At 40.2% G+C, this 18,743-nt stretch overlaps 1 protein-coding gene and 1 long non-coding RNA gene across 3 annotated transcripts; both read left to right on the top strand.

The window, feature by feature from the left end:
* The first annotated feature begins 66 nt into the window (after positions 1-66).
* Positions 67-3,452, top strand: LOC125557285. 2 transcript variants are annotated; one of them, XR_007305204.1, is made up of 3 exons: positions 67-231; positions 1,331-1,536; positions 3,366-3,452. It is a non-coding gene; the product is annotated as an uncharacterized LOC125557285 (long non-coding RNA). The 2 variants fall into 2 exon arrangements; XR_007305203.1 differs by lacking the exon at positions 67-231 and having other exon boundaries at positions 301-1,536.
* Positions 3,453-3,655: 203 nt separating this feature from the next.
* LOC116616963 (chromodomain-helicase-DNA-binding protein 7-like) lies at positions 3,656-17,852 on the top strand. The gene is made up of 7 exons (XM_048719708.1): positions 3,656-4,229; positions 4,642-4,808; positions 5,189-5,299; positions 11,564-14,809; positions 15,535-15,628; positions 16,651-16,700; positions 17,768-17,852. The coding sequence occupies exons 3-7, from the start codon at positions 5,198-5,200 to the stop codon at positions 17,774-17,776; spliced, it is 3,501 nt and encodes a 1,166-aa protein (XP_048575665.1). The 5' UTR covers positions 3,656-4,229; positions 4,642-4,808; positions 5,189-5,197; the 3' UTR covers positions 17,777-17,852.
* The last annotated feature ends 891 nt before the right edge of the window (positions 17,853-18,743 follow it).

The following is an 18,743-nucleotide window of genomic DNA, read 5'->3' as shown; positions in this document are numbered from 1 at the left end:
GGAATCAGTCAATCATGTGACGTCAAGCATTTACTATTCAATGCCGACAAAAGCCGTTCTGGACCCGTCACGCTCTAGCGCCGCCAAGCGTGACGAGTCCAGAACGTCCGTGAGGGAGACTTCCTTTCCCGTGAAAGTTCTCGCCTCCAGTGCCGGGTTTCACTCGAAATAATGCCCAATTTTGGTAGTGCTTTAGGTGTACTGGCAATTGCAAGAATCGGCGTCAATTTTGTGAGTTTTGTGTTGATTTGAGTGACTTTTGGCTAAGATTTGCATAAACACTATTGACACATAGCAAGCGAAGAGCATAGATTATCGAAATTGTTATCACATGGATCTACAGCCGTGGAATTCTTTCGCTACGCTGAAGTGATGCAAATCACAAAATCACAGGCAAGATATTGCTAAGTTCTATAGGAGCGATTTCATAAAATTCTGACTCGCTTTATGACAACTGCAAACCTTTATTCAAATAAACATTGAATTCCTACATTTCTGTGTATATTCACTTTGTCACAAACAAAGGAGTTTAGAATTAATAAATATCGCTTACGATTCCACAATAAGCTAAATCTACTACCTTTAACTTCACTGTTTCTGAAATATTTAGTTAAATCTATTGGATTGTTCCGCAATGATACAAATCGTAATATGAAGACTAAGGCGTCATCTTTGATAACAGCGGGAGATGCATTATTATGCTGGCTTTCGACTGTCACTCAAATACGTGACCTAAATCGGGGCAAAACCGAAACACTACTTTATATCCTTTCCGCAATGAATAATATAATACTAGTATACAAATTAATTTGCTTGTAATTCTTGCCACACTTGGCTGTAGTTAACACCTAAAGAAAATCCTGGGGCCCATTGTCTTAGATGACTTATTGTTTATATTTTACTCTGCGTTAAAAACTGTAAGCAGAACGTCCTTTTCATTCTAGATCAACAATCAAGCTGAGTCTTCCATGTTATGTTATAATTTATTGTGAAGGTTTTTGGACCGCCAGTTGTGATAGTCACTCGCGCGCACCACAGGCAGTCAAGTCACCATGTGACGATACTAGATAGAACTAGCTTCCAAAACCGGCACAGCTCTCCTTCACCAACACCTCACGTTTTTTTATCTTAAAACAATTCTAGTCTTTTGATTAATATTCTTTGCACAGAAATTCTCAGTCTATTCCCGAATTATCTCGAGAAATTAGCAGGATCACCGGTCTTTGAATCATTGGTATGATGAAGCTCGCGAGTGGCAAAATATTGTCCTTATTGTAACGTACAAAACAGTGTTAATGCATTAAAAGCTTTCTCTTTGTATCAATGTCAGCTAAGTTTAAAGCTCCTTTTTGGAGGCGTGGCGGTGTCGCTGTACTAAAGGTCATCCGGCGACAAGGGAAAGGAAGTTAAGTCTCTTTCAGCTGTCAACGGTAGCAGCACAGGAAAATATTCCTACAGACCTTACAGGCTTTACCGGAAAATGCTCCAGTCTCTAGATCTGCGCTGTGGCCTCACAACACTCATCATTGAAATGTTGTAAGTAAATGGAGCTTCACTCGAGCATCAAATGGTGTTTATAAACAAACAGGCGGAAGACAGGACATTTTCAACTTTTTTCTAAATGTCTAGTGGGAGTACCCTGTTTAACTCAAACTTCATTTTGCCATCTGTGTTGTTGCCATGTTCTAAGGAATTCCCTTGTCCCAGGACCTCAAACATCGCCCAGTTATTGACAAGCCTACTCCTCGTTTACTTTAACGTTCGAGCCCCTGAAACCATGGTTACTAGCTCGGATCACGTGTCCATACTTTCTGGAGTCTTGTAGCCGCTACTAACCTACCAGTCGCTACTCGACGCTACTCGCCCACGAGTCATTCCTTTTTTAGTCATTCCTTTCTGTGGCCGCTACTCGCCCACGAGTCATTCCTTTCTGAAGCAGCTACTCGCCCACGAGTCATTCCTTTCTGTAGCAGCTACTCGCCTACGAGCCATTCCTTTCTGTAGCAGCTACTCGCCCACGAGTCATTCCTTTCTGTAGCAGCTACTCGCCTACGAGTCATTCCTTTCTGTAGCAGCTACTCGCCTACGAGCCATTCCTTTCTGTAGCAGCTACTCGCCTACGAGTCATTTCTTTTTGTAGCAGCTACTTGCCTACGAGTCATTCCTTTCTGTGGCCGCTACTCGCCTACGAGTCATTCCTTTCTGTAGCAGCTACTCGCCCACAAGTCATTCCTTTTTGTAGCAGCTACTCGCCTACGAGTCATTCCTCCTGTAGCAGCTACTCGCCTACGAGTCATTCCTTTCTGTAGCAGCTACTCGCCTACAAGTCATTCTTTTCTGATGCCGCTACTAGACTTACGAGTACTATCTTCCTGCAATGCCTTTCTTCACGTGGGCTAAAAAGTGGAGGAGTGAGAAATTGGCAAATCTGTTCGAAATAAATTTGTACATATCGTACATGAATTAATTGCACAGCCCTTCACTCAAATATTTAATGCTCCGTCTTAGCTAACAAATAAATGTTCTAGCTTCAAATAAACCCAAGAGTGTGACCGGTCATACCTGTTTTATTGATCATGTGTATGGGCAGAGATTTCATGTTTTTCGTGACCTTTGACTGATACATTCATACATTCCTGCCGTCGTGTACTGTGTACGGATTGCCCTTTTATGGTTTTTTCCAGACTCAACAATCATACATAAACCACAATAAATAAACTCAAGTACTCCTCTTGAAAGAAAATATCAATAAAATTTTACACGCACAAAAAAAATGACCACCGCATTTTCCGATAGCCTGAGTGCGTAGAAAGCGCTTCCATAGGTTTATTCGAGAGTCTGCCCTAGCAAGGACATCGACTGCTAGCATCGCACACAGAGAGTTATAACTCAGGAAACGCTTGCTACGCTAATTTTCGGGAGCCAAGGCCGTCCTCCTCCGCAGGATTCTCGAGTGTTTTCCCTTTTTGGGAAAAAAGGGCTTTTATCGATTTCGGACTTCCTGTGACGTAATCACGGAAGAGTGGCCACTTTCGGTTCCGGTTCAACTTGCAACAGGGAGACCCATTTATAAAAATACCGAGAGAAAAAAGAAAGAAAACACCCGAGATGACTGCGGAGGAGGCTAGTAACGAGCCAGGACTTTTTCACTATCCACCCTTCCCACTCCTGCTGGTAGGATACAGTCCGTTCTGATGTACAGAACGATAACGATAAAAAGATCTACGAAAAGAGGGGGCAGGGGTGTGTGTTTGTGGGGTAGGGGGTGGGGGTGGGTTGCGCAGTCATGCCTATCATACAACTAAGCGACTAAAAGATTTGGAGATTCTTTATAAGTAAAGGCTACATTTTTTTTTTCAATTTAGCGTGGAGTGAGGGGAGGATGAGCACCTCTATACCAAGTCCAAGCTGAGCGCCTGGTAGGGAGACTCCTTGTGCGACAGAGGGAAAAATGTAAAGAAATTTTCCAATTCTTAATATATAAGCTCAAGATTTCGCATACAAGAAGTTCCTCTGACCAAAAGCTTAATTCCAAATTTTAAAGAAATTTAGAAGATATGAAATTTAGATATTAGCGAGCAAAATTGGCTTAATTTCTGATCAGAGCCCGACTTCTCCCTAAAAACGAGGAGAATTCATACTTTAATTAAACATTTGACAATTGCACTTCAAGCCTCATATCTCGAAGACGAATCCATTAGAAAAAAACAGTTTTTGATACGTTGGTTAACATAACACAAGGAACCTCTATGCAAAATTCAAGCTCACCGAAGTTAACCAGACCTTATTTTGGGAAAACTTGCCATTTTTTGCTCTGTCTATTTGTGCTCGTAACACCCCCTCCCCTCTATAATATCCTTCGCAGCTAAATTAAAACACGGCTTTTTGACAACATTATGCATGTATATTTGGACAAGTGAGCTTTAAAAAAACGCCACCGCCAACCCCATTACACACACACACACGCACCAACAACCTGCGCGCTTGCAAAACAAGAAAAAAATAATCATCCATGCGTGCGAAAAGTAAGAAATAATAAGAGTGAAAATGATGTGTGCACCAGAACCAGATCCACAGTTGTTAGCGGGTGTCAGGACCGCATCCTCGGGATTAGACAGTGATGTGGTCTTCGCAATCAATATGTGAATAATGGTAGAAGCACACAAGGAGACTAGGGATTAAATCTTCCCGGAGTGAGCTTCGCTATCATGTGTACAGAATGTCAAAAGGTGAACCATTATATGAAGATGGTAAGATTTTTGTTTGCAGGATTTTTGTTGTTGTTGTGGGGAAACCTGTGGGTCGATTTGCCACACTCTACGACCACGCATTGAGTTACATTGAGTAAGTGGGAGGGCCACACTGGTGAAGGGACAAACCTAGGAAGTCCAGCGACACCATTAAATATTTGATTGGAGGGAGGGGTGCAGAAATCGGTGGCCATAATAAATCTCTATGGGCGTTTTAAAATGTCGAAAAATGTCAACATGCCGCCGACTCCTCCCCCAAGTTTTAATCTCATACATACTACATTCTACTATAAAATGGAAAACCTTTAAAAAATATTTGACGTGTCACCACCGGGGCCTCAACCCCCAAAGCCACGTCCCCTTTATATTTCCGGTTGTATGTACGACCTAGAGAGCCTGGTTCCGACCAGGATGGCCGCTGACCAGTGAGTAGGGCGGAAGCAAAAAATGTCTGTCGAGCGCTATGAGACTTCCAACGAGAGAAACGGCAAGAAATGACCTGCTAAAACCCCGCCAGAAGACCCCAAACCAGCCTCCGTGTCATCACTGATACCACAGGTAAACGACCCGATAAACCACGCTACCCAAGAGGGAAAATGTGGCGGCGAATAAGGTAGCAATAGGCGATTGCGTGGACGGCATTTGTACGCATGCCAAGTCTTGCGGAATCTAGCGCTTTTAGAAGCTTGGATTATCTGCGCTCAACCATACAAGCAGTATGCTCTCTTTTGACCCCGCTTCGTACTCTACAAACCGGTTGAGTGTGTGTTGTATTGGTGTTTATAGTTATGCGATGTGTGATTCGTGACTGCTTGCCCATTTGACCATTATTATTAACCACGTGTGATAGGCACTGCCGGTATAAGTAATGATCTTATTCGCTCTTAATGGAGGTCTTGTTTTGTTTAGCTTGTTGCTAAAGTTATGATTTATGGCAGACACTTATTATGGCAAGTGGAGAGCACGATCTTATGGATATACTAATGCAGGAAGAGTCTGAACAGGCTACCGTTCAACCAAGTTTAGACGACCGTCTAATACAAGCCCCGGTAGGTTCCTAAGCTTTTGAAAAATAAAATTGTTTATTGCATAACTCAGGACAAACAAAAGCTTTTAGTCTGATCGGTTTGTAACTTTGTTTATACTGATACGATTTGTCACTTCCTCTCTTCTTTATTTACAGTCAATAAGAGGTGTCAATCACTTTAATAGGTGGATAATTAAGATAATGAATTAGTGGTATGAGCGAATTTAGGAAACCATTCAAAAATGAAACTTCCCACTTGATCTCATTAGAGTTATCATATCCAACAAATTCTTAGTTTCCTTCTGAAACAAAGTGTCAATCCGTCAAATCTAAAAACAAAAACATTTTTACACTTTCAGTTTTCAGTAACTGGCACAAATAGCTAGAGAATGAGTAAAATCTTGAGCTTATAGCTAACCATGTTGGTACAATGCCTGTGGTTTCTCTGATTTAGGGACTTAGTGATGATAGTTGTTATATAAATAAAGTATTTGTTTTGTCTGTAAATGCAGACAATAATTACCATTAACCAAAATAAACTAGGATGAGAAAACAAGCTGTGAGGAAGTTTACAGTACAAATGTCATTTACATCTATGGTGGAACCAAAACACCAAACTATTTGACTCTGAACCATACCAAACGCTGATTTTTAACAATTCGAAATATTTGTTTTTTTATATTTTTTTTTACTCTTTCATGGCTCAAAAAGTAAGCATTACAAGCACAGATGTCATTAGACAAAAAAATTGGAATTAACATGGTAAAAAAAGTGCCAAAAGTTTTGGTAAAGAGTTTTTAAAATAGAGTTCTTCTAAAAAACTTTAAATATAGAATTGTAACACCTTTCATTTCTTGTACTAAAACATTATCACTATTCATACCTCAGCATTAGTTTTTTTTTTATCACTTATTGTTATTTTAACCTAAATACCAACAGAATATTGAGCATTTTCTATCAATGAATGCAAAAAGTCATTTACCAGGACATTTTATAATCTGCAACAGTAGATAGATTGGTGTCTTAAATACATTGATTTCATATTGATAGATTGATTTCATATATTTTCATAAATAAGGTCATTTTTCAAAAATAATAAAAATAAACTAAATTTTGACAAAAATCTAAGGTTAAAAATAGGTTGAAAGGGTTCACGAAAAACATGTAAAAAGTTAAATAAAACACAAGCGCCGCAAGCATTTATAGAATAAAAACATGGACAAGGTATTTGAATCTGCAAATTGTTTTTATTTACATTGCGGAAGTAAGTTTACGCAGTATGACCTCACAGCATAATTTAATTTTTCAAGAGTACGAATAATAAAAATCTATTCACATTCCATCTATTTTTTTATTTCTATTGACATATTTACATGGATGTTATTTCTTTGAAAAATTTAACTCTAAAATGTTTAAAATTATTAAATAGAATACAAATGTTCTCTCTCAGAGCTCAGAGTGTTCATGACGACTGATTTAGCCATTTTTTTTTACCAATAACGTTGATATGGGATTTCCATGTTAAATGTTCGTCAATATATACTCCAAGAAACTTTACAATATTTATTTTCTTTTTCTTTTTGTCTTAGGCTTGTGAAAAGTTATTGTAATATACAGAAAAGAAAATGAGAGGCTGTCTTCTCCCAAACAAGCACTCATTTCAAACCTGAATAAGAAACCTTAGTCATCTGTAGAGAAGCCCTACATCTGTCAATTAATCAATCAATTTAATGTGTTATAGCCTCTAGCTTTTCACTTGTAACATACAAATTGGGGACACCTAGCTAAATAACAATTGTCTTAAAATTATAATACAGTGGAACCTGGATTTTATGATACTGGGTTTTATGATTCCTCGTTTCACAATGATGTTCCTTTCTCCTTGCGGAAATACAGTGAAATGTATGAGAAATTACCTCAATCTAACGATATTGGATACAACGATATTCTCGATTTTAGGATACAAATTTGTTCTCCCAAGCATAATTTTGACCTCGATACAACAATATTACTGGTTCTGTCTATCAACAAAGAGAGAAAAACTCAAGACACCATACAGGTACAGTACAGTTAATCGATTTTCTTGACTTGACAGATCTTGTTAAATGCAGATTCAATTTACTGAGAGTAACTGTACAGTCTTACTAGCCTGAGTATCAGGCGATTTGATTTTTCAAAAGTCGGAGAGGAAAAATAAAAGTACGCCTGACACAAATACTAGACCCGCCGCCTGCTGCCCCTTTTCAGGCCGCTGTAAATTCTCGGCTGTCAAATTTCCAATAACTCGCGTGGTGGCAAAGTCAAATGCTCAAATCAAATTATAAACAGCATTTATGTAAAACAAAACTTATTTGGTGTTATATTCAAGGGTAATAATTTTAGTAACGACGAACCCAAGTGAGGGTAACTTTATGCTAAATGATTTGCAACGCAAAGATTGTTCACGGTTTAGGAGATTTATGATTTTAGTATATAACTGAAGATCCACACATCACTAAATTACTACAAGATATTGACATCACCGATTTACTACAGGCTTTCTCGTCTAAATAGACAAACCTCTGCTTGAACACAAATGCCATTATTTTATAAGCACACTCGATCAACAACTCACAGGAAGTACCTAAAACAATCCTAAGCATTCTTCATGCTCTCACAGACAAATTTCTTGAATATTCGGCGCCTTGTCTGTCTAAAAATTTGATAACTACTATTTATGATGTCCGTAGTATTAAGCAGCTTTTATGACATCCATATTTCCAGCGCTTTTCGTATAACTAGTAGATCTTCGCTTCAAAAATGAGAAATATATGCACCCAAAAAGCGGCCTGGGCAAGACATTTGAACATCTAACCTGAGTATCAGGCGGAATTTTAACTTTTCCGAAAAAAACGAGGAGAGGAAAAAAATTATATTTTTAATGTTATAGAAAACGATTTCTTTGATTCTGCTAACGCAATGTCAAAAGCAGTTTTGGAGTCTGCCATTACTCTGAGAACGACCATTCGACGGGTTAGGGTACTATATATAGCTGAACCAATCAGCGTGTCCCATTCGAGTGTCCTTTGTTTTTTTACCAATCAGGAGCCATGCTGGAATCTGGCATGAGAACATGCAATTTGAACAGTATCAGGCCCTTGTATCAGGCCTTTGTATCAAGCCCTTGTCTTGTTTCTCGCCGGCGCGATAGAAACATAGAAGGGCCTGATACTCAGGTTACAGTTGTACACAGAGTACCGTTACAATATTATTATTTTGTAAAAGTTGATAAATAATCTGACCTCGCTACAACAATATTTTTATTGGATTTTCCTTCGACCTCTAACGATACCTCGATTTTATGATACATTTTCTTTCCCCCTAGGCACATTGTAAAATCCAGGTTCAACTGTAATATCCAAAATCTATGAATATAATTGTGCTAATAAATACTCAAATTGAGTTTTTAAAATCTGATAAATATAAGAAATGATAAATATGGAAGTAGATAGATTGTGATATAGGTAAAAATACTATGATCACATGTTGCATAGAAAGCAGCCTCTAAACTATGCTATTTGTTAACTTCGCTTTTTGTATATTTGTTTTTCATATGCTTGATCAGAAAATGAATTAGAATGTGGTACAAAATCAACTATTTTATTATTGGTTTGTGCAAAGAATTCTCTTCAATAGTTAATATGAAAGACATGCACAGTGGTTTTTATTCCATAAAAGCGTGGTGTGTGGGAATTTCTGAAATTTCTATAATCTGACAATCCCTGTTTTAAGAGTCATTTATGAGACAATTGTCATTAAAAAAAACTGAAGTTGTAAAGAGGAACTTAAGTCATAGAGGTTTTCAAAATTTTTGTATCTGTGGTTAGATAGTCCGGGAATGGATCTTGCTTTTTGCCAAGGGTTGGGGGTTTGACCCAAAAAAATTCTTTATTATTTTACCTTCGTAACAATATTTGAATAAACAGACACAATGAAAACAAAAAAAAAAACAGCCCAAGGGGTAGGTGTTAAACCATTTAACCCGCTGTAGATCTGCTGCTGTATGCCATTGACTTTTGCCGTCAATATACTTGCAATCTTCAGTCCATAGGAACTCAAGTAAAGCTGGCACCTGACAAAAATGTCAACAACCTTGTGACCATTTTTTTTTTTTACATTTCAAAATAAGCAAAGGCGGTTCATTTGCTATAATTTCACAAATGTCTAAGCATTTAGAGCTTTTCCTTTCAAAGTTCAGCTTGGTGCGTATTTTAAATGACATTGGATGTAGTGTTATATAAAAGACAAATTTTGGTGTCAAGCAAAAAGAAAAAAAAACTCAAAATGTGGTCAAACTTAACTTTATAAGAGTAATTGCTTATCAGATAATTTATGCAGTGGTTTGTGGAAAAATCAGGGATATTTTTTGTAGTTGTTGGTTTGTGGAAAAATCAGGTATATTTTTTGTAGTTGTTAAAAGTGAATGATTTTTGTAAATTACAAACACCAAATTTATGTGTAAAAACTATAGGGTGAATTTTCCTCTATTCTTTATTTGCAATCAATAATAGGTGTCAATCACTTTAATAGGTGGATAATTAAGATAATGAATTAGTGGTATGAGTGAATTTAGGAGACCATTCAAAAATGAAACTTTTCAATTGATCTCGTTAGAGTTATCATATCCAACAAATTCTTAGCTTCCTTCTGAAACAAATTGTCAATCCGTCAAATCTAAAAACAAAAACATATTTACACTTCCCAGTTTTCAGTAACTGTCCTCTAAAAATGGCAACTAAATCTAACCATGTTGGTATAATGCCTGTGTTTTCTCAGTTTTTGTTTATAATAGTTATTATATAAATAAAGTATTTGTTTTGTCTGTAAATGCAGACAATAATTACCATTAACCAAAACCATTAAGAAAATAAGCTGTGAGGAAGTTAACAGTACAAATGTCTTTTACATCTATAGTGGAATCGAAACTATTTGACTCGGAACCAAATATGTTTAAGACACACTAAACACTGATTTTTAACAATTCCAAATATTTGTTTTTTAAGTTTTTATACTCTTTTATTACCCAAAAAGTAAGCGTCACAAGCATGTTTATATCAAACAGATGTTATTAGACAAAAAAAACATTGCAGTTAACATGGTAAAACAGTGCCAAAAGTTTCTGGTTAAGAGTTTTTTTTAAATAAAGTTCTTCTAATAAACTTTCATTATAGAAACATCTTTTTCGCATTTTTTGTACTAAAACATTATCGCTATTCATACCTATTCATAGCATTAGGTTGTTTTATTTTTTATAATTATTTACGTAACCTAAATACCACCGAATACCAAGCATTTTACACCAATGAACGGCAAAAGTCTTTTTCTAGGGCATTTTAAAGGGCGTCTGCAACAGTAGATTGATGCTTTAAATAGATTGATTCCTTAAGTAACATATTATAAACATGTCAGTAATAGTGTGTGGTATTTTCATTGAAATAGCTGTATTGGAAGCTGTTAAAATTGATTTTGAATTCTCCAAAAGGCACTGTTTTTCTGAGTCACTTTCTACTTCAATTTCGGGTCAGTACGCAGCTCTTACAAGCTGCAACTTGATTGGGCAAATGAACAATATCCGCACCTCGACACAAAGAACGAGAAGAATAGAGACAAAAGAACTCCTTTGTAGAACAAAGATAATAGGAGACAAAGCAGCTGCGTACTTACTCTCAATTTCCTCTCTATACAGGCGTGTACCTAGGGGGGTGCAGGAGGTGCGAATGCATCCCCCACAACGGCCGAAAGTCCACTTTTGGCTCTCAATAGACGTGCTATTTGTAGACAAAACTCAAAATCATAAGCTAGATCACTCTGGTATTAGCCAAATCCGACAATAAACGTCCCGTGGAGATACTGCAAAGGCATAAAAAAAATCCCTCTTTATTCTTTCGGAGGTGGTTAGATTTTTATCAGAAAACTCCCTCCCTCCCTCCCTCCCCCTCCCCCCCACCACCTCGAGAAATAAGGTCCACTTTTTATGATTTAGCACCCCCCTAAGAAAAATCCTGGGTACGAGCCTGCTATAGGCATTGTTTATGGCGGTAGTACAAACAGTGTCAATTTAATTATTTAATTATTTAAACAGTGTCAATTTAATTTTATGTCCAAAGCAATACCCCAAAACTATGTAAAATCATGAAAATCTTGTTACATGATTTTGGCAGGATGATGCTTGAACTTAAATATTGAATTTGATTTAAAGAATGAATGTACTCCTATGGAAAGCCAAATTTTCAATTTTTTGTTTCAGGGCTATGGTCAGCAGAGTGTCGGCTTCACCTCCTCTGTTTCTCTCTCTGGCCATGGCACATCTATGCAGCCAATCCCTTCCCCTGTCAGCCAGCAAGGACGTGGCTACCACCCAATGAGCCCTAACCAGGTCATGCAGTCAGGGGCGATGATGCCGCAAGCAGATTTGATGGGAAGTCAGCAATATGGCTCTTACACCGATAGTAGCTATCAAGGCTATTCCACGTACCCTAGTCAGGGGCGCATCCCTCCAGCTAGCCCTGGCATTGACAATTACCCAAGTTATAACCAGAATGGTAGCTATATGGCAGGGGCCGGAGGTAATTTGCCACAGTATGGGTCTCAGAGCAGACCTATCGGACAGCATGCTAGTCAGTATTCATCAAGTTCTACTGGATTTGGTGGGAGTTATTACCCTGATGGGTACCAGGCGATGCCGCCCAAGTCTCCGGCACAGATGCAAGGGAGTTATCCTGGAAACATTCCATCATACCAGCCCATGAATAGTCCAAGCACAGGGAACTTTCCAAGTACTTATCCCAGTAGGTCACCAATATCGCCAGTGCAAACCCAAATGTCAGCAGGAGCACAGGCTTTCTTTCCATCCAGGTCACCGGTCTCACAAGCACTGCACTCTCCACCTGGTATGGCAGGTAATTACACTGGGCGGTCACCCACCTCACCCATGGGCCAGACTGGAATGCCGCAGTCTATGATGGGCATGCCTAACAGGTCTTCAACATCACCAGTGTCAGCAATGATGCCGCAGAGCATGTACAGCATGACGCAGCAGTACCCTAGCACAACGATGACCATGTCGCAGCAACAACAAGCGTCGTGCATGTATGCCGCCATGAGGCTTGAGCAGATGTCAAGTCAGTATAAGATGCAGGTCCCTACCAGCACACCCGGCCCTAGCTCAGCACGGAGGACGTCATACACTGGGCTACAGAACCACACCCCTAGCAAGCCCCCTATGCCAGCAAAGTCTCCTGGGAGGCACTCCGGCCAGTCGTCACCCCGACAAGCCTCACCACCGCAGTCTGTCAAGTCTCCAATCCACTTTCAGGCCAACAAATCGCCTCCTTTTCATCCTCAAAGATCCCCTTCAGCTTCTAAGCCAAGTAGTAGACCCCCTCCCTTAAGTAGTGTCCAGAACCCATCCAAACAAGACAAGAAAGTTATTCCACCAGCGTCACTGAATGCTGCTCCAACCGAACCCTTAGAGAAATCCAGTATGCAGAAGCTTCAAGAGCTTGGCAAGAAACTTACCCCAAGTTTTGCGAAGGAGTTGATGGGGATCTCTAAGGGCACTCCTAAAGAGCCCATTGTGAAACAAGAACAGAAGGCCGAGGGTACTCTTAAAGAGCCCTTTGTGGAACAAGAGCAGAAACCTGACCAGGAGCGTGAGGAAGATAAGGGGTCTTTGGAGAAGGGGGATGGTACCAAGTGTGAATCTCTGGGTAATAAGGTTACTGAAAGAAACGTCATGGAGAGTCAGGTCGTGAAAAAGAATGCTGAAGTAAATGCTAAAAGTGAAATGGTTGTGGAAAAATTGGAGACACATGCTTCGTTAGATACCAAGACAATTGGCGAGCAATCAGAGACAAGTAATGTCGAGAATGAGACCGAAGAGGAAACTTCTGCAGATGAGAAGTGTAAAGACGACACCCTTGCGGCACAAGATGCAGATATGGCTGGAAATACGAGCAAGGAATCCCCGGATCAAGTTATGGAAACAGATGAACCGAATCCTCAAAAAATGGATACAAAGGGAGTTGCAGCTAGCGATCCAGTTAAAGCTAGTGATGTAGAGAAGGACTCTGAAAAGAATCCAGGGAATGTACCTAAAGATGAGAAGCCGCAGGGGAAAACAAAGTCTGCGAACCCTAGTGAGGAAGAACACAACAAGGAGGACAAACCTCAGGAAAAGGATGATAATAAATCAGAGGAGGAAACAGACGATGAGAGTATACCTGAGGCTATGGACACAACCCCTGAACCAGGTAAAGACTTTGGCACCCAGACTGACCGTGCCAAGCCGACTACCCTCCATGTAGGGACTTCATCCAAGTCCGGTAGTACCCCCACCATCCAGGCCACAGTCATCGCCAAGGGGCAAACTGCACATACCAACCAGCAAGTCCTCGTGGCTAAGACTGCAGGGGGTCAGATGTACCTCATCCAGGGGAACGTACTCATCCCTGTCCAGAACATCACTGTGCAGCAGCCTAAAGGGGAGCATGGTGGTAAGGTGATCACGGTGAACCAGGGGCATGGGAAGACCTCACAGGTAGTGGTGGGTAACCTGATGCATGGTCTTGGCAACGAGATTCACTCCACGAAGGAGTCCTCAAACACCAGTAAGGGTACGGAAGCGACTAGGGAACATAAGGAGATTGACCTTGCATGCCGAGAGGAGTCGATAAAGTCCCCTGGGGGTGAGAGTGACGAAGATGGCCCAATGAGTGTGGTTAAGACCGAGCGAGCGGTGCCCACGAGTGCACTGAGGTCCCCTGACAAGTCGCCCAACAAGCGAGCAGGGTCGTTAGAAAAAAAGATTGATGCTATAAAGGCCAAGCTGGAGTCGAGTAAAAACCCAAGCTCACCTCAGACCGAAGTCAAGAAACGGATCGGGCGACCGCCTGGAAGCAAAGATAAACAGAAGAGAAGGTCGTACCGAACACATAAGAAATTAATGCTTGAAAACGAAGAGCCCGAGGTGAGTAAGACAAGCAAACATAGAAACGAAAAGCAAACAAAACATGGACATTCAAAAACGGCCAGCACAGAGGGTGAGGCTAGCACTAGCAGTAAACGCCCTCTTACGATCGATATCCCAACTGTCAGCAAGGCTCGACCTGCGCCTAAAAAGCGAAAAATCCTCCCTCCCCCTCCCTCTCCCTCACGCATCCTAACTATTCAACCCAGGGGAGGGGTGGACGGGAGCAAATGGTGCTGCGCGTTTTGCGGTAAACCTTCGAACTCTGACTTCTTAGGAGTGTTATACGGACCTTATAAGGCAAAGCTGTCCCGTGAGCGGCGGGATCTTTCTAGAGAGTGCCGGTCACCGGAAAAACTTCTCTCCCCGGGAGGCCGCAGGATACCAGAGCTCCCAGAGGAGCTCGAAGGATCGGATATTGAGTTGTGGATGCATAAGGACTGTGGGGTGTGGTCACAAGGGGTGTATATGCTGGGCCGTACGGTGCACGGATTGGAGCAGGCGGTAGAGACTGCCGCTACACACGTAAGTACTATGAAATGCCTTTATATTCATCTTTATAATACCGCTACAAAATTTCAGTACTGTAGTGTATCCATCAATTCATCTTGAACGCGAAACCGCGCTATAAATAGATAGGGACGCCCCCTTGTCACCCCTCGAGAAGTTTGAAATCTGAACCAACATGCCGGACTAACCGTGAGGCAGAGCGATAGACACACAATTTCATAATAAAACTCTGATTGCGTCCTTTAAAGCCCAGATAACCTTTCTCAACTTAATGCTTCTTTCTACCTTTGCTAGTTTATATGGAACCAAATATTTTATTTCGAAAAGAAAATCCGATACGTCTTGACAGCTAGACGGCTGAGCGACAACTGAAGGGCACGCTCCTTTTATAGCGCGGTTTCGCGTCTAATACAATAAGGATACACGTGTGAGTACTGTGTAGAATGCCTATCGATTCATCTTATTGCATGTGAGTATTATTACATATATGAGTGCTAATGCCTATCGATTCACTTATTATAAAAAAAACTCTTCTAAAACACCAGAGTTCCCACGCACGTTTGAAAGAAAACATTTTCTTTGTTGTATCAAACAAATAGATCTCTTTTTGTTCGGTGCCTCTGTCTTCACAGAAGACGTCACAGCATGTCATTAACAACTGTCACTCGACTTTGCGAACTTTTTTGTTCGTGACACGCTGTGACGGCATTTGTTGAAGTGTGTGCGATATGTTTTGCCAGAATTGCTCCAAGTGCTCTGAGTTAGGGGCGACCTTGGCCTGCTTCAGGCGCGGCTGCAACAAAATCTTCCACTACGCATGTGCAAAGGATTCAGGTTAGTCCCAACCCGTTACATCCCGCTAACCCGCGGGACGACGCGTTATCTTAGCCAGGCTTTAATCCTGCCAACCTGTTAGCATCCGCCATCTAGATATCTAGCAAAATTTGCCGTCCCGCTCGCCCGCCCGCCCGACGCGTAACCTTGAGAAGTGTAGAAGCCCGCTGGGCCCAACAGGATTGGCTAGATTACCTCATTGTTTTATTGTATTCTCGTTCTTTGTCTGTGGTGCATCAATCCAATGTGGTAAAATCTTCTGATAGCTTCTACATGACCCGTGACCTTAAGCCAAGTTCTAACCCTGATAACCTGTTAGAATCCGCCAGCTTGATGTCTAGGATAGTTTGTTGTCCCGCTAGCCCGCGGGACTGCGCGCAGCCTTAGATCCAAGATGGCTGCCGATTTTCCGTGGTAAAATACCATCCATATGGTCTGCAATCAGGCTTGTAAATCCATAGTCTGGGTAACCACTTGGTGGTAGCGCCTTTGTTGGTCAATTCAACAAATGTGAATCTTTTATATTTCTTCTGATTAAGCTAGGTTCAAACGTCTTATTATCCATGAGCCGTATTCAATGCAAATGAAGATGAAACAATTAACTTGATTCATTTGCATGCATTTGCATATAATACGGCTCATGGATAATACGACGTTTGAACTTAGCCTTAACACCATTGCCGTGATTCGTTCTGTTAAACAAAAAAAGGTTGGTGACGTAACTCGTACGTAAAACACTGGTTCTTACACCGGGTTGGAGCTGATTAATCCTTTTGGGTTGTCCTCACGGCGCCGTGAATACAAATCAAGCTAGTAGTTTGAGGGCAAGAAGTTTTTAAGTTTTTTACAGTTAATTTTTTACCCTCAATAAATAAAGTTATCATTATCATCATTCATCAGCATCATTGTTGTTTCCCTACAAGCAAAGTTAGAGGTCTGTACAGATATAAACAGCATCAAGTTGCAATTCGCTTTAATAGATCTGTTTGCAATTTGCCTTGATGTGCTTGTTCTTGTTTCAGGCTGCACTTTCGTCGAAGAGAATTTCACCATATTTTGTTCATCTCATAAGGTAGTATACACAATTCAGGAATCATGGGTCTGCGCGTGGTATGGTTTACGAGGAGGGGTGGGGAAGGAGGGAATTGTTGAGTAGTCTTGATGCATTATGGGTATTTATAAAAAAAACTTTGGCTATTAGTCCCTTGCTGCAATGCGACATAAAGATGACCCTACCATCTTGTACTTTTAATCTTCTCTATTTTCGCGCATCTTAAATTTCGTGAAACTTCTCGGCACATTTTGCGTAGAGTAGTCTTGACGCGTTATGGGTATTTATAAAAAAAAAACTTTCGCTACTAGTCCCTTGCTACAATGCGACATAAAGATGAGCCTACCATCTTCTACTTTTAATCTTCTCTATTTTCGCACATCTTAAATTTCGTGAAACTTTTGTAGGCATATTTTGCGTAGAGTAGTCTTGATGCGTTATGGGTATTTATAAAAAAAACTTTGGCTACTAGTCCCTTGCTACAACGCGGCATCAAGATGAGCCTACCATCTTGTACTTTTAATTTTCTCTATTTTCGCGCATCTTTAATTTCTTGAAACTTTACTTGGCACATTTTGATCAGAGTAGTCTTGATGCGTTATGGGTATATAAAAAAAAAAGCTACTAGTCCCTTGCTACAATGCGACGTGAAGATGAGCCTACCATCTTGTACTTTAATTTTCTCTATTTTCGCACATCTTAAATTTCGATCTTAAATTTCGTGAAATTTCTCGGCACATTTTGCGTAGAGTAGTCTTGACGCGTTATGGGTATTTATAAAAAAAACTTTGGCTACTAGTCCCTTGCTACAATGCGACATAAAGATGAGCCTACCATCTTGTACTTTTAATCTTCTCTGATCTGATCTGCGCAAATTAATCGAGTTTCTACAACACTTGCGCGTAATCTCGCTACGCGCCCTTAGACTCCACAACATTTTGAACATGAGGTGACGAATATCGCGGTGTATAAGAGTACATACCACAGAAAACTATGGGAAATTTGTTAAATGAAGCATGAAAATTAACGTAGAGCAAAGATGTGTAATAGAATTGTGTTTAATGTTTGTTTTTTTCTTTGCTTTGCAGAGCACATAGCTTTATAACGGAAATTACGTAGTGTAGTGTACATAGCATTTTCCTATACAAATAGTATCAATACTCTTGTCTGTCATTATGTTGAATTGACTTTCAAGAGCGATAGAGAGCACTCCTTAAGGTGGCGCGCCGAGGTTGTTTTGGCTTAAACAGCTTTTACCAAGTTCCCTATATTAGACTCATTTTCGGCTCGATTTTCGTGAATTTTTCAGATTTTATTAATACATCTATGCTTTGTCAGATCCCGCAAGATTCACACTTGTTTGAAATCAAATTTTATTTTTCATGCAAGGTAAATGGAAGCAATTTTTTTATATTAAAATAAAAATACCGAAATCTGCGCGATGATTTTTTTCTAAATTCACAGTAACACCTAACAATACTCCAGCTTGAAGCACACGAATTTTTGGCTTAAAACTGACCTGTCAAACTTCGCGATTGATGAATCTTTATTTTACGCCAAAATTGTCCTCGCAATCTTTGAAAAAATAAATGCACTCTTGCCTACAAAGATCCATCCCCGAATTTACGGCTAAGTCCACACCCTAAGGCAACTTGTGTGAGAGGGGCAAGAGGACCAGTGTTGCACAAGAATAAATTCCAGATGGTCAATTCGAGAGTATTTTTATTAAGATAATTTGAAAACTAAAGAATTTATTCCTTTTAAACATTTGAGCCCAAGCCGCGCCTCTTCTTAACTATTACCCGACGCTATGACTAAAATAGGCCTTACCGAAAGTACTTGCTTAATGCAGTTGCATGTCGAACCTGCATTTATGAGAAACTAGAATCGAAAGTTGAGGATATAAACGCGCTTCAAACGAATCCCACGCCAGCGTCAAACATGGTAATCAACGAGCTACCTTGTTTGTTTCACATGTGACAAATTTGCACGAGCGAAACTGAGATCTCATGCATCCCGGGTTGTGCATTTCATACAGATATCTCCTATTCTATTCCTAACACG

Source organism: Nematostella vectensis, chromosome 12 (assembly GCF_932526225.1).
Source record: "Nematostella vectensis chromosome 12, jaNemVect1.1, whole genome shotgun sequence".
Taxonomy (NCBI): Eukaryota; Metazoa; Cnidaria; class Anthozoa; order Actiniaria; family Edwardsiidae; genus Nematostella; species Nematostella vectensis.
This window is presented reverse-complemented; position numbering and strand designations above follow the sequence as displayed.